Genomic DNA, 17,564 nt, shown 5'->3' on the forward strand with positions numbered 1-17,564 from the left:
CTTTTCCACATCAGATATAGAAAAAGCAGAATCCCATCTGTCCTGGTGACTGTCAGAAATCTTCCCTCCTGATTAAATAAAAATTCAAATACAATACTGAAACACCGTTTAAAAAAAAAAAAAGGACTTCTATAGCACACAGCCTCATTTTCTTTAATATTTTCTATAGTAACAATATGGAACAGTTATTCAACTCTAGATTAACTGTCTTTTTTTTAAAATTTCTTATCTAAAGAAACATTCTGCAAGCAAATTACAGACTAATAAAAGAGAAATCAGCTGAACATCTAGTAATATTTACCTAAATTGTTAGTAGCAAATATGTGGTAAGCATTACAAAAACTTGCAAGTTTGGTAAAATCTATACAAAATTATAGAATACCTTTTCAGAACATTTTATTTGTATAACTGCCAATCCCACTCTATCCTTTAAATACAAGTAAATATACAATTCATTATAATTGGACCTAGGGTGGCCAATAGTAACCTGGAGTAAAAAGGCAATCGGGTTTTCTCAAGACATTTACTTTAGGAAATGCCAAGAGATCAGGGCAGATAGCGGCAGGAATTGAAGCCGAAAAGAAGCCGAAAGTAGGAAAAGGTCATGACAAAGCAAGGAAAAACAAACTAAGTAGGACGGGAGAGCAAAACACAGATAAACAGGAGCCATGAAAGAGAGAAGAAATAACAGAATGAAACTAAGCTACATTAACTGTAGGTGGGGGCAGGTGATTGAGTAACTGAGTTTTGTTAACAATAAAAGCACTCAGAAACAAGTGTACAGTTCCAGCTTTCTTTGCAGGTAAGGCATTATAAATTTTCTTGGTTCCTGGCAATATTCCCATTTTTCAAGGTAACATGGGTTGGCCTGTACCCCCTGTACCCTAAAAAGCTTAACTAAAAATGGATGAACCTATGACATCAATACTTGTGAGATGTTTTCAAACTTTCAATACTCACTTGATCTAGACAGACAACTATGCTCAGCTTTAGTAGATTCTACGAAATTGTTTCACCAGTTTACACCTGTTGTACCACAGCCTCACCAACACTTGGTGTTACATCTTTTTATTTTTTAAGCCACTCAGATGGGCATATGCTGGTATCACTGCTTTAAATTTGCACTTCCCTGATGACTAATGGCACTGACTACCTTTTCATATGTTCATTACCCATTTGGATATCCTCTTTATGAAATGCCAGATCAAGACTTTTGGCCTTTTTTTTTTTTAATTGTGCTGTGTAAACTTTTCTTATTGACTTGTAAGACTCTCCCTACCTTTCTGACATCAAATGTTGTCAAATTATTTCTCCTCAACTAACCACACAGTTAATATGATTAGCTACCTAAATATCTTTATTCACTGTTCCATGTAAAATCCTGATTCTTCCTTTACTATCTTGGTAAAAGATAAACACCTTCCTCAGATAAAAGAACCTGGCTGAAAACTACAAATTAGTGACATTTATTCCCTCTTTTTAAGATGATATACTTCATTAAGTATTTAGGTGACGTATGGAAGTACAAATGCAAATGTTGGCTCAGGTGAATTCAGCTTTTGCATGCAACAAAATCGTAGGCAACAGAAACTAAAAAAGTTATTTTAAAAGCCCTTGACAGTAGAATTATTTTTATTCCCAGAACACTAAGAATATGAGTTAATACCATGTTTTCTTTCTTGATTTCACCAACCTTTAAAATCATGGTAGTATGACACTATCTACATTTAGGTGTTAAAAAAAATTTACTAACCATGTATGGATTACTGCAAGCAATTTAGCAATTAACTCCCACTGTTAGAAACTAACCAAATTTCTTATCTTGAGAGAAACATCCGGAGACATAATGAAGGTTTTTTGCTGGTTAATAAAGTTCAGTTGTGATACCACCTACTTGGGTTTTTCTACAACTTATTTGAGAAAATGGCAAAGCCCTGACTACTCCGGCAGCTAGTTACTGGATTTTCACTTCCCTCAAAAATTAAAATTCTTGAATGTAAAGGAGAAGTAAAATTTGATTCCATCTTCTTCCCTTCATCACTGTGGTAATGATGAAAATAATGTAAAAGAAAAATTGGTTCTAGTCCACTGACCCCATGAAATTACTTATATAAAGTGTACACTAAAAAATAGTAGTTTTAAGCCTTTGCCAATTAATCAGATTCAAAATTGCAAAGCTAAGTTTACATGATAATCATTTATAAAGCAGACAAGTATAGAAAGAACCCCTAGAATCTGTTAAGAAATTTTTCCAGTATTATAGTTGGTTAAAAATGGCAAACGGGGGACCTCACTGGTGGTCCAGTGGTTAAGACTCCAAGCTTCCACTGCAGAGGGTGCAGGTTTGATTCCTGGTTGGGAACTAAGATCCTGCATGCCACACATCGTGCGGTCAAAAAAAAAAAAGGCAAACAGAGATAGGATGACTTTATATGACTTTGATATTTAAAAAGCGCTAAGAAGAAACAGGTATATTCTGCCACCTACCTATTTAAAAATACTTTTCTAATAAGTTTATGTCAAATTTAAGACAAAAACAATTAAGGTGTCAAATAAGCAGAAACTGCTCCTAAAAGTAAACACACCAAGATCAAGCTGACCCTGACACACCACAGGAAAAAGAAAACTCATTATGGCAAATAGCAATACAATTTTAAAAAGATCTTTAAAGTGAGTCTTGGGCATTGTTTAGGTTGCTCAACTGTGACAATCTTTTTCCACATAATTTCCTGGACAGAAATCCCTTAACTTCTCAGAGAATAAACCTTTCTTCTGAAAGTAATAAAATGGAGCTTCACATATGAATTAGTGGGCCTTCACAAAGGAACAAATGCATACACATTAAATTGCAAAACAACTGCCTGTAGATTCTCACCAAAGAAAATCAACATCTGTAAAAATTACCTGGATTCTTCCTCCCTAAATTGTGTATTTTCCTATGACTCCTTTTATATCAGATAATTTCCAAAATATGGGGAATATGGGTGGTCCATGACCACCAAAATTTCAGGATCTACTAAGGTTGCTCCCCTATGGAAATGAGGGAATGTCATGATTACCACAAACTCTGTCAGAGCCAAAAAACTTAACTTTTCAACAAGATTCTTATATCTGCTAGTGCAAGGAGAGCCTTCCTGCTAGTTTTTTTTTTTTTGAAGGATGGGGTGGTGAAATAGAGGAGTCTATTTCTTTCACAGTAAGAAGAAACTGTGTTTACTCAAAATCACACACTGCAACTGTAGAAGATTCCAGGAGTAATCCTATAATTCTTTTAAATAGTAGCATCAACAGATGGTTTATCATATTTCATTTATTAACTAATTACGCAGAAAACGCTCACAGAAGCCCTTAGATAATACATAGATACATCTTCACTAGAAATATATTAACTTATCCAAATAAAAAATAACCATCTTAACTTCACATTCATACAGCTCTTTGTTTTCAAATAATTTTCACAAACAAAATCTCGTTCAACTTCAAAGACAACATGGCAGATGGCTAAGAGATTAAAAAAAAAGAGCACACCCTGTCTTTAAAGATTTATTTAGTGTTGTCTCAAATCCTAAGGAGAAATGCAGAATATGAATGGATTCCACATAATAAAGCCAGCACACTATTGTAAATAAAATTACTGGTCTGGTATACATATGCCCTTTTCCGTATTTTAAATTAAAATAGAATCTTTGAATTTAACAATGACCTCAGAAATACCTTTCTTCCACAGGGGCTACTTGTCTAATGTCACAGTGAACTATACAATTTCTACTATATTGAGAAAATTTAAATCATAGAATCATCTTTTTAAAACTTTGCTTGTACTGAGCAAGTTATGCTGGAATGAATACCAAGGACAAAACAACAGAGCTAGACAAAGAACATAGAACCCTAGTGTATTTCTGTCAGTGATCATTCTAACACCAACCATGAAGATAAAAGGGTGAAAAAAAAAAAAACCTCCAAAAATTACACATTTCCCTCATAAAACCTGTTTTACAATACTGTAAATTATTTCAACTGGAAAATTTATGTGTCCAATGCTTTGCTAATTCCTACATAGAAGTTGTAACCCTGAGCCTTTATGGTCCAAAACGAACACTAGAGATATGAAGAAAATATAAAAAATATATGAACCTTGTGATTGAAGAAGCCCATGAGTTAAGTCAACAAAATATATTTCCCATGAATACATACTTATAGGATTGGCAGAAGTGCTTGCTGGATAAAAGCTCTGGTTCTCAGGTCATACAGACCTGGGTCTGACTGCTGGCTCCTTCACTAATTAGCAGTTTAACCTTGGACAAATTACTTAACCTCTCTATGTCTCAATTTCCTAATCTGTAAAAACAGAACAATAATGTTAACCTCATAAGACTGTGAGAGTAAAATGAGATAAAGTGTATAGTGTTTATCACTATATCTGGCACACTGTAATCCTCAAAAATGTTTGTTATCATCATCATCACCTCTACCATATTATTATTGTTGAAGAGGTTCTATAAAATATTTATAACTCCTGGTATGTATGTATGTATGTGAAACTGACTGATATATAAAGGTTATTATAATGAGCATAACAGCTTCCTGGAAAGAAAGAATAGAAACCTCCAATTTCTCCAGCTAAAACCTATCAGGGAAGCCCTAACAAAGGCCTAATAGCAAAGGCAATGAGGGACTATCTGATGACATCAGAAGAGAAAAAGACAGGTGCGCTGTTCCAAGTGTCCTGTCTGGCCATCATAAGGACAGGTGGTGCCATGGAAGTAACTCTGAATTGAAGTGAGTGAGGTGGAATGATGGGAATATTACACAATATTATACAATATTCTTGATTTATCACAATTTGGTTATTTTGCTTGCTTGTTTGTTTTTTGTGTTTTTTGTGGGGAGATGTGGGGGGGGGGTATATACTGCATTATGTCATCTCTTCTCCTTTAAGTAACGTACCAAGGTCACACAACTATTATGTAATAGTGCCAGGATTTAACCCCTATGTGTCAGGCACCAGTATCCAGTGCTTAAACACTACAATAAAACGCTGTTATGGCAATCCATGGGCAGAAAGATGTGTTCATATTTATCTTGTATGTATATGGTAGCAGAACTCAGATGACACACTCTAACCTGCAGGAGGTGAGACTATGGGAATTATTTTCAAACATTCTGCCAATGGTAACTGATAGAAAGCACAATCAACATAAAATTGAATCCTAAGTATCCACTAGCCAAAAAGTAGTATAATCTCTGGCAAGTTACTTAAATTTAATCTAAGCCTGTTTCCTTGTCTGTAAAACAATATTTGCCTCATCTCTCAGGATAGTAGACAGAAAATAAAGCACATGAAGTACATAATACAATAATTAGTACTTGGTGACCCTCAATAAACAGCAGCTCCTATCACCATCATCATCATCATGCCTTAACAATTTGATTTTAATTTTGAATATCAATATAAGAATGCTTGCTTAAATAGTAAAATTACTAAACTTAGGTTCCACATTAATAGTCTTAAGTGATTTTGAAGAATGAATCAGGATGCACCTCCTCACTACCTCCCTGTTCCTGGTCTATGGGGGAAAAAAAAAAAGAAAACTTTGCTGGTTATGTTTGGTGATAGCACTTGAATTTTCTCCCTCCTATGTTAGTTTAAGAACTCTATTTTTAGAATTCAAATTCAATTTAAATTTTCACTGATATGTTGTTTAATTGGTACATATCACATGTTTTACATTAAAATTAAATAAGTACTAATAAGAATAACAATTAACAATGATTTCTCCTTGTCTATGAATAAACCATATTTAGAAATCAGAAAGCTTATACAATGTATCTAGAACGCTGTTGTTGAACCTATTGTCTAAGAACTTAAATTCACCAAAAATCTGTTATCGAGCATTAAGTCACAATACTCTGAGGGAGACCCAAAGATTATATTCTATCCATTATTCAAGGGTGCAAAGAAATCAATGATATGGAAGAAATATATGCTTTATGCATCATTCTACATCCAAGGAGAAAAAAATAAAATGAGAACCTGCAAAGATTCCTGAATCAGCTTTACTAAGAAGAATGAGCAAAATAAAATACGCTTAATTAAAACAGAGAAAGCTAGCATTAAGCCTTTAAAGGTCATCTCAGACATAAACATATAAATTAGTTCTACTTAATGCCTTTAATCACTAGGAAGAGGGCTGGCCCTGATTAACTACACAAAATAGGCCACTCTCCTTATATGCACATTTAGCAACTCTCATTGAATGTAGAACTCTTTATCCATAAAAAACATGGTATAATTTTAGTGAATTTAGTTGTGACTCCCAAAACCCTTTCTTTTTCCACTGTGTCATAAATGGGAAAATGTATCAGCCACTGTGGTAAGTAACCTCACATATATTATTTCATGTGTTCTTAAACACATTTAGAAGAAGTGAACTGTCAGGCAAGGTCACATATGTCGTACATGGCAGAGGCTGCAGTGTCTTGTATCCAGGTAAGCCCAGCTCCAAAGCACTGAGATTCTGGAATTCTAGCTCATCTCTTTTAGTTATTTATTTTTATTTTAAATTTTTATTTAACTATAGTTGATTTACAATATTGTATTAATTCAGCTATACAGCTTCAGATTCTTTTCCATTATAGGTTATTATGAGATACTGAATATAGTTCCCAGTGCTATACAGTAAATCTCTGTTGTTTATTTTATATATAGTGGTGTATATCTGTTAATCCCATACTCCTAATTTATCCCTCCCCCTCTCCTTTCCCCACTGGTCATCATAAGTTGTTTTCTATGTCTGTGAGTCTGTGTTTTGTAAGTAAGTTCATTTGTATCTTCTTTTTAGATTTCACATATAAGTGATATCATATAATATTTGTCTTCCTCTATCTGACTTCCTTCACTTAGTATGATTATCTCTAGGTCCATCCATATTGCTGCAAATGGCAATATTTCATTCTTTTTATGGCTGAATAACATTCCATTGTATATATATACCACATCTTCTTTATCCACTCATCTGTTGATGGACATTTATGCTGCTTCCATGTCTTAGCTATCGGCTCATCACTTTTAAATAAAAGAAAACTGTTTCTCATTTTTAGACTGTTTTCTGAGGTAATAATATCAAGATAACTAAGATTCACAAAATGTTTTAAAGCAATATAACTCTAAAGCTAAAACAAGGAGAAAAAGAAAGCATTACACAGTCAGATTTCTTTAGGCTGGGAAAAATTCATAATCAAGAAATAAAAGCCAATGCATGATCAATATCAAGAAGAATGTGCCTGTAGTATCCCAGGTCAGACTGGTTTTTCTTGTTGTGTTTCTGTGTGTAGATGTTTTGTGCCTGTTAAATAACCAAAACAGGTGTTTCAACTAAACTCTGTGAAACCCAAATGAACAAGTACAGACAAGTATATGAACAAGTCCAAAGTTTTCTTAAGCTACAATCAGGAGTGGCATGGTGAATTTATAACTTTCCCTATTCCTTGTTTTACCATGATATACTGAATTAGCTAATAATGCATACTTATTAATATCATGTATTTCTTTAGTCTACTTACCAATTATTCATAGCAGAAGTCAAAAACTAGCTTTAAATTACAAGAATATGGCTTATACATTTATGTAAGGAAGACTTTCTCAAGGTTTATTAGAAAATTTCATATTTACAAAAATTTAACAATTTACAAATGTTTATAATAAGAATATACCCAAATGGTTACAAATGACAACAAAAATTAACACTGAAGCTTTCAAATATTAGGATTTTAAAATTTGATGTTATTTTAAGAATCCTTTTATCCAGATCATATAAAAGGCATTCACTATGAAGCAAATCCTAAATATAAAAACCAAATTTGTTATATATAAAAGGGCATATTTTGTTTTAATAACATTTAAAAATATTTATCACAGAAAATTCCCTTAGTGTAACTCAACTGTTAGAAATAAAATTATTTCAAAAATTTACATCTGTACTACTTTAATCTTTACCACCAAAATCATGTTCAACTTTTCAGGAACATATATACATCTCACAGTTATTTTAAAGGAGTTACCACCAGTCTCTTGCCTAGGTCTCTACGGACAGGTAAACATTGGAGACCCACCTTGTGCTGTTCAATGGCATCTATCCACTGCTGTCTGTGATCTGGATCCTGAGCACGAAGATACCAAACACTATCATTTACACTAATATCAAAGCGACATTCATCAAAATCGTGAGGCTGTGGACAAAAAGGAGAAAAAAAGCAAAGTTAATTATATTCTTAGAAGTGCTACACCCTACAGCAAAAACATGAACATACCCATTCTAGCTGGTGGGAGATTCTCGTTATTCTTTTACTTTTCTACTCAAATAATTTTTTTGAAGATATTTCAAATAAAGAGCACAACAAGGGCATAGTTACCAAAAACTAAGTTTCATTCACTATTCCCACAAATGAGTTGACACATAAACTACAAACATATTAAAAAAAAAAGAGATATTTTTCATCAAATACTTTGAGTTAGTTTAACTAGTGAGAATACTACTGAAAGCACAATTTTAAAAAGGGCCAAAGTAAGTTTTATGAAAGACGTTTACTAATTTTTTTCCTGCCTCCATTATTCAAAAGTAAATTCTCATCATCAATAGTTTTATTTCATTATATTTGATAAACAAGATATTTTTATAACATTAACAGTTCCTCCCAAGTATTTCAAATTAACTTCTAGGTTTTTACACATCTTGGATCGCAACAGCCAGGAGAGCTTCCAGTGGAAAGCAAAAATAAAATGAACTTTACATCAGACCTATGTTAGATAGCTAGAGGAAACTGCTTCCATCAAAATGTAAACATTAGTAAAAATGTCAACTATTTGGTTCAGCGTTTCACATTCTTCATAAGAATATATAAAATAAATATTTTATATACTTGTTTTTCCACCAATGAATAACTTCAAATATGACAGGATCTATTTCACAAATACCACCTCTTCTTCTACTGGATAAAGCACAATCAATTTCCTCTCCTCTGAACAATCTTAGCCTTAGAGGACAGAGAATCCTCTCTGGTCAATGTAACAATAAACTTATTTGCTGAACACAATCTACATATTGTGTTTACTCTTTCCCCCTTTGACAGCATCAATCTTTTATCTCCTTATCAGTTTAACAAAAACAATATGAGATAATTCCACAATGTCTTTAGCCTATGAAACAATTTCTCTTTTAAGATTAAGACAACAATTCATGATTCTGACTGGCTAAAGGATACAAGTTAAACTTTCTGAATCACTATGTGATGGGCATCATAGTTAGGACTACATTGAGAGATAGAGTGTGCTACAGAGAAAAAAGGAAAAAACAAGACAATACATACCCCGCTTCAATAATTATGAACACAGAAATACATAAAATACAACATTTAACACTCATAAATATAATGACTATAAATTTAACTGAAAGCCAAATATTCGTAAATCTTAAGAATGGAATCCAGTTATTGAGAAAAGCTTCTTGGAGGAAGGGAAGCATATATACTATCTGAAGAACTAAGTAAACAATTTATCTGATCAGTCTACTGTTCTAAAAAGCACAGAGGTTTTAACACTTTTACTTCATAATGATTATTATATTTCTAGTGACTATTCCTGAAAATGTTTTATATTTTATATTATGTTCAATATTCTCATTAAAGCTTTAGAAAATAAAAAGAAGTAATACATATAAGTCGTCCCTTGTTTTTTGCAGGGGACTGTTTCAAGGGCTCCCCTCGGATACCAAAATTTCAGATGCCTAAGTCCCTTATATAAAATGGCTCAGTACAGTCAGCCCTCCTTATCTGAAGATGCTGAGCCAGTGGATATGGAGGGCCGCCTATAGTTAGAAATTTACTAGTTTCTCCAGCAAATACTTTTTCCAGCTTTTATACCTTCAAAATTTCCTCACAATCTTCCAGAGAGTCCAATGCCACATTTTAAATATTCCTAAAAACAGGAAACTGCTATTAAGCCTTCTCTGGGTGTGAGTGACTTAATAAAACCTGAAATCAACATAAGTAAACTTTGCCATTACTAAATCTGTTAAGTATATCAATTATGATTTCTTCTCTCTCTGTTTCAAAGTTTCGATATATGGAGAACTTTAAGCTTTTAATAGATAAAGTTATACATAGGAATGGAATAAAATGACAGTCTACAAATCTAGAATTAAAGAATTTGAAAATTTCATTTGAATGTCATACATTTATGAGATGCAATATCTCAATATCTGCTCAAAGAGATAGAGTTGGCAGAAAGTGTACATAAAGTAGCCATTTCTACCATCAACAATCTGAGGGATAGGTGGCAGAGAAAAGAGATGTACCAATTTTCAGGTGATAGGGAGTTTGTGAATAACACAGAAGGCTTGAATCCCTAAAAAGTGAATAAGTGTAGGAAGCTAAGTCTACAAGGCAAAAGAAATGACAGATTTGTTGAGGTGTGTTTAGGGGGATAAATCAAAGTCTAGACAATAAAGCTTATATCATGTCTCAACACACACACACAATCCCCTTAAACACATAATACAATAGTCTCCCTTTACCTAAGAGGAATACATTCCAAGACCCCCAGTGGATACCTGAAACCACAGATAGTACCAAACCCTATAGATACAGCTTACCCATAAACAATACTGTGATTAGGGACGTGGACCCTCTGCACAGTAGAAAGCCCAAGTGTCTTACAGTCAGTCCTCTGCATCTGGGGCTCACCAACCTTGGATTCAACTACTCTTGGATTGGGTAGTACTGTAAGTAGTATTTACTAATGAAAAAATTCCGAGTATAAGTGGACCTGTGCAGTTCAAACCTTCGTTGTTCAAGGGTCAACTGTACTATGTATTTTCCTATACAGGTATTAATGAGCAGGAAGTATATACAGCATGGATATACTGGACAAAGGAATGCGCCACGCCCTGGTAGGGAGAGAGCAGCACACAAGAGATTTCATTATGCTACTTAAAATAACATACAATTTAAAACTTATGAATTGTTTATTTCTGGAATCTTCCATTTAATACTTTCAGACCTTGAAGGTAACTAAAACTGCAGAAATCAAAACTGCTGATAAAGGGTGGGGTGGGGGAACTACTATAGACAGGCTGCTTCATTCAAACACAACTGATCTTGTCTTTATTTAGAATTTCATTGTTTTGTTCATTACGCATTACTCCAAAAATATGCATTAAAATAATATTTATCTTGATTACTGAGTTTTTTGATGCTCTCTTACATTTTACAACTGAGGTTAGCCCCTCATTGGTCTCATCCTAGTCTTAGCCCTGACAGATGATTATTAGAAGGAAACAAATAAGGTATAAAGGCCAAAAGTACATGAAAACTACAAGACGTGGTAGACTGTAAGAGATGACATGAGCTATCTTCAGGAAAAAAACCAAACAAACCATAAACTTTAAGGAAGAGATAAAGCAGCAGGCAATGAAAAATAAGCTAATAGAGCTAAGAAAAAAGAAATGAGTTGAAACCACATCAGAAGCAGCAATAAAAAGCAAACAAAGCTAAAAGGGGCATGGTGAACAGACCTGAGAAAAATACAAAGTGAAAGAAATATAATAATGAGTGAAGAAGGAGGTCAAGCAAATGATTTAACTGGTGTTTTGAAAGGGGAAAATTTAACAAGTGTAACAAAAAATTCAAGGATACTATCTTTTCTTTAAATAAAATATTCAAGTTACAGATCAGACATACTATGCCCAGGAAAAATCAATCTGAAGACTTATTCTGTGAAATTAGTTTATTTAAGAATAAAGAAAATGCTATAGGAACAATGTTTCTCAAGCTTTTTGCATTATCACCCCCCACCCCGAGAAAAATAAATTCTCTTTAGTGAGAGAAAATAAACAGTAAGAATTAAGATTTTGTCCAGTAGGTTCTTCCTGGAGGGCCACTTAGATATTGTAATATCTAAGATTATTTCACTTTCCCAAGAACCAAGTATCAGCCCCCACTGAGAATGAGAATGCATGCTTATGGAAGAAAGCCGACTACATAAAGGAAAATGTAGGTGGGCCTCATTCTTTATCATGTCAACATTCACTGTTAAGGATGAAAAATAAACCAAAAGGTGAAATGGCATTTATATCCATTCTTTGCCTGTCTTGTTAGTTCTTAGGGCCACTATAACAAAAATACCATAGACTGGGTAGCTTTAACAGAAATTTCTCACAGTTCTGGAAGTTGGAAGTCCAAGATCAGGGTGTCAGCGTGGGAGGGCACTCAGTGAGGGCCCTCTTCCTGGTTTACAGATGGCTGCCTTCTACGTGTGTCCTCATATGGAGGAGAGAGAGCTCTCTGGTCTCTTCATTCCCTCATAAAGGCACCAGTTTCACCATGGGGGCTTTACTCTCATTACCTCATCTAAACCCAATTATGTCCCAAAGGCCTCACCTCCAAATTACCATCACAGTGAGAATTAAGGCTTTAATATATGTCACAACATCCACTATCAAAAGAATCTTATAGGAACAAAAGAGGCATAAATCCACAAAGAAGAAGAAGAAAAAAAGTTACCAACAAAATTTAAAGTTGGAATGTGATAAATGAATTAGCAGGCCTGAAAATGCTGAAAAGTAAACATCTACAAGGGAAAAGAAGACAAAACAAGCCAATTTGTATTGGAGGCATCAAGTAGTCCTAAAGATAAAGGCATGGGGAGAGCTGAAAACAGAACTGATCAAAAGTCATTAAAAGGTGCAACTAGAACCCTGGAACCCCATTTGCCCATCCCTCTGTGCAGTAACATTAGAGGCCCCACCTCTCAGAGAGACGATATTAGGTATAAGAAGAAGGGACATTCCTCCACAGCAGGAGGAAAGGAAAAAAAGCAGTTAAGGAAAAGTATTCATGTTAAAGGATTCCTCCCCTTACTTGACTCCCAGAAGGCTTGCACCCATGCTTGCTCATTCTACCTCCTTCTGCGTATAAGGAAGATTCCTATATTTCCTTCTATAGGAAAACTAAGTAATCCAAGAGAAAATAGTAATAATAATAAAAAAATAGTAATAATATAGTAATAATATTTAAGGGTTTCCTACTCAGGCCCTTAATCAGTATGAAAATTCTAAACCGTGAAGATGAAGAAATAATTACCTTTCAGAACTGGAAGATATGCTTCACCAAAATGAAGGAGTAACCAAGAGAAGTAAGAGGCAATTGAGATCCAGGAAAAGAAGCAGCAAAGGGACTTCCCAGGAGGACATTAAGGAAAATGCCAGCAGCAGAATTATGCAGAAGACAGAAAAGTCTAGATTAGAACAGTATAACAGGATGCTTTAGAAAGGATTTCTCTAGTGGGAGAAAAGTAGAATGAAAAGATTATCTAAAAAGTTAAACTCAGTGGAGAGAGTGTAGGAAGATTTAGCTAGAAATTCAAAGAAAGTCAACCAAATTTTTAATAAACTTTGTTGGTATATAATTAATGTACAATAAACTTTTCCATTTAAAGTGTACAATTCAGGACTTCCCTGGTAGTCGGGTGGTTAAGACTCCACGATCCCAATGCAGGGGGCGCGGGTCTGATCCCTGGTTGGGGAACTAAGATGCTACATGCCGCGCGGCATGGCCAGAAAATAAATAAATTAATTAATTAAAAAATAGTACAATTCAATGTTTTTTTCACTTGTATATAACCATGAAATCACTGCCACAGTCAAGATGGAAATGTTTTCATTTCCATAACACCCCAAGGATTGCTCATGCTTGTCTGCAGAACATTTCTTCCTGTCACCAGCTTCCAGAAACCAAAGATCTGCTTTCTTTCACTGTGTATTAGTTTTCACTTTTTCTAAATTCATATAAATTGAATCAGATAGTATATACTGTTTTTACTCAGTATAACAATTTTGAGATTCATTCATATTGCTGTTGTCTTATATAGCTCATTCTTTTTATTGCTGAGTAAATTATGCTGGATGTAACATATTCTACTTATTCATTCACACCTGTTATTGGACAACTATTTACAGGTTTTGGAATTGTGAATAAATTTTTTGTGAAAATTCATGTCTTTGGGCATAAATTTTCTCCTCTTTTGACCTAGGAATGGGCTGGCTGACTCATAAAATAGGTATACAGTTAACTTTAAGGAAATGCCAAAAGTAGCTGCACCATTTTACATTCTCACCAGCAGTCTATCAAAGTCTAGTTACTCCACATCCTTGCTTGGCTTAATTATGGACTCTCTATTCTGTTCCATTCATCTAAATGACTATTCTTACTCCAATAACACTGTTTTGATTATTGTTGCTTAATAGTAAGTCTTGAAATCATGTGGTATTAAGTCCTCAAACTATGCTCTTTAAAAATTGCTTTGGCTAGCCTAGGCAGTTTGCATTGCATAATATATATTTCCAGAAAAATTTTAGTACCAATTGCATTAATATCTTAGATTTTCTATAGATTAATATGGTAAGATGTGATATCTTAATGCTGAGCCTTCTAATCTATGGACATAATATCTCTCCAATTATTTAGGTCTTCTTTATCTTGACAAGCTCACATAGTTTGCAGTTTACAGTGTACAAAGTACAGTATACAATGTTAGACTGATTCCTAAAGTATTTTTTTATGCTACTGTATATGAAATTGCTTTAAAAATTCAGTTTGCTTACAGCATATGATAACACATTTCATAATTGTATATTAACCTTATATTCTACAAACTTGCAAAATTCACATAGTAGTTCTAAAAGCTGTTTACCTAATAAATCTGAAGGAATCTACAGCAGGAGTCCCCAACCCCTGGGCCACGGAATGGTACCGGTCCTTGGCCTGTTAGAAACTGGGCTGCACAGCAGGAGACGAGGGCCGGGCAAGTGAGCAAAGCTTCATCTGTATTTACAGCCGCTCCACATCACTTGCATTACCACCTGAGCTCCGCCTCCTGTCAGATCAGTGGTGGCCTTAGATTCTCATAGGATAGCAAACCCTACCGTGAACTGCACATGCGAGGGATCTAGGCTGCGCGCTCCTTATGAGGATCTAATGCCTGATGATCTGAGGGGGAGCTGAGGCAGTGATGCTGGCACAGGGAAGTGGCTGCAAATACAGATTATCATTAGCAGAGAGAGGTCTGACTGCACAGAGACCATAATAAATCAATTGCTTGCAGACTCTTATCAAAACCCCATCAGTGAGTGGCAAGTGAAAACAAGCTCAGGGCTCACACTGATTCTGCATTATGGTGAGTTGTATAATTATTTCATTATATATTACAATGAATAATAGCAGAAATAAAGTGTATAATAAATGTAATGAGCTTGAATCATCTCGAAACCTCCCCTCCCATCCTCCCCTCCCTCCCATCCATGGAAAAATTGTCCCCCACGAAACCTGTCCCTGGTGCAAAAAAGGTTGGGGACCATTGATCTATAGAACAATGATGTCATCTGCAAATAGTTTTACTTCAGCCTTTCTGACCTTTATGCCCTTTTATATCTTTTTCCTTCCCTTACTGAAATGACCAGGATGTCCAGTACAATGTTAAACAGAAGTGGTAAGGGCAGACATCCTTGCCCTATCTCTAATCTTACGGGAAAGGCATAATATATCACCATTAAGCATGTCAGCTGTGGGTTTTTGTGGATGCCCTTCATTAGGTCGATGTTATTTCTATTTCTAGTTCCCTAAGAATTTTTATTTTCAATCTAAAGGAGTATTGAATTTTGTCAAACAGTTCTCTTTTCTTGTCTGTCTCCCTCTACCGAAATTTGTTATGAATTTTTGTCTTTAGTTTGTTAATACAGTGAGTTAAAATGACTGATTTAATAAAATATTAACCTTGCATGTCTGAAATAAACCCCACTTGGTCCTTTTTATATACTATTGGATTTGATTTGCTAATATTTTGTAAAGGAATACAGTATTTATGTCTACCAGAGATACAGAGCTGTAATTCTATATTCTTGCGATGTCTTTGACAAGCCTAGGTGTCATGGTTATGCTGCCCACATAATGTATGTTGTAAAGAGTTTGTAAAGATTGGGATTATTTCTTTGAATATATGAAAAGAATATACTGGTGAAATTATATGGATGCGTTTTCTTGGTGGGGGGGAATCAACAAATTCAGATTTTTTAGACATTGGTTTATTCACATTTTTTGTATCTTAAAAGCATTAAGAAGGAAAAATATAATCCTATATTTACCCATATATTTATTTTTTCTGATGCCCTTCATTAGTTCCTAAAGATCTGAGTTTGCCTTTGGTGTATTTCCCTTCAGTATGAAAAACTTCCTTCAGCATTTCTTGTAATGCAGGTCCACCCACAACAGGGTCTCTTAATTTTCCTTTATCTGAAAACATCTTTATTTCATTTCATTTTTAAAGGGTATTTTCATTGAATACAGAATTGTGAATGGAAAGTTTTTTCTTTCAACATGTTGTATCTTCTAGCCTCTATGGTTTCTAATGAGAAGTGTATGGTAATTTGAATCACTCTCCCCCAATATATGTGTTATTTCTCTCTGGCTACTTGCAAAATTTTTTAACTTTGGTTTTTACAGTTTGACTATGATTACTAAGATTATCCTGTTTCATGTTTGTTAAGCTTCTTGAATCTGTAAATTTATATTTTTCACCAAATTTGGTAAGCTTTTTACTATAACTTCTTCAAAAAAATTTTTACCCTCTTTTCTCCCTCTTCAGACTCATAAAACCCATTTAATTAGAAATTGCCCTAGAGATCCCTAAGGTTCTGTTCATTTAAAAACAAAAACCTCAAAACCTCTACTAATAAGAATGACTTCTTTTGCTCTAAATTCAAACTCCTGATTTTCTGTCATCTTTATGTACTATAAATCCTATACAGTGAATGTTTTTCATTTCAGATATCATTCTTTTCAGTTCTAAAAGTCCCATTAGTTCTTTTATACATTTTCTTTGTCTCTGCTGAAACTGCCTACCTTTTCATTCATTATAAGCATATTTTCTTTTACCTCAAATAATTATATAAAAGCTACTTTAAAATCTTTGTCAGATAATTCCAACATCTAATTCATCTTGAACTTCGCATTCATTCATGTCTTTTCCCTTGAGAACATGCTGCAATCTCCTGGCTCTTTGTATGCTGAGTAATTTTGAGTTGATCTTGGACATTGCGAATGTTAGGTTGTGAAGTCTGGATTCTGTTATATTACTCTGAAAAATAATGTTTTTGCTTTAGCAGGCAACTTTTTGCTTAGACTCAAATGGCCAATTCTGTTGTATGTTTAATGGGCAGCATCTAGGACCTCATTTCAGAAAGCTTTCAGTCCTGCCTGCATACACATTGCTGAGGGGACAGGTACAAATTTGGGCAGAGTGTTATACTCAGAATCTGGGGTTCCCCTTCTTTGGCTCTATTTTTCCAGATTATTTTATTAACTGGGCCCCTTTTGGTCCTTACAGCTAAAAAAATGGCAGTTTTCTTTAAAGGAGTTTTAGCTCCCCCAAGTCTCTGCCACGGTAGCAGTGACTCAGGTAACACTTCAGACTGCTTTCCAACTGCCTCATGCATGCATGGTGCAGGAGTCAGCCA

At 34.4% G+C, this 17,564-nt stretch overlaps 1 protein-coding gene across 2 annotated transcripts in view; it reads right to left on the reverse strand.

Moving 5' to 3' along the window:
- The window catches only part of CERT1 (ceramide transporter 1), a 128,566-nt gene that overhangs the window by 82,294 nt on the left and 28,708 nt on the right, over positions 1-17,564 (reverse strand). For both annotated transcript variants that reach the window (XM_082650090.1, XM_082650089.1), the window contains exon 3: positions 8,113-8,229. In XM_082650090.1, the coding sequence (XP_082506216.1) occupies positions 8,113-8,229 (117 nt within the window). The remainder of the gene's footprint in view (positions 1-8,112; positions 8,230-17,564) is intronic.

Source organism: Grampus griseus, assembly GCF_964374135.1.
Source record: "Grampus griseus genome assembly, chromosome: 3".
In the NCBI taxonomy this organism is placed as follows: Eukaryota; Metazoa; Chordata; class Mammalia; order Artiodactyla; family Delphinidae; genus Grampus; species Grampus griseus.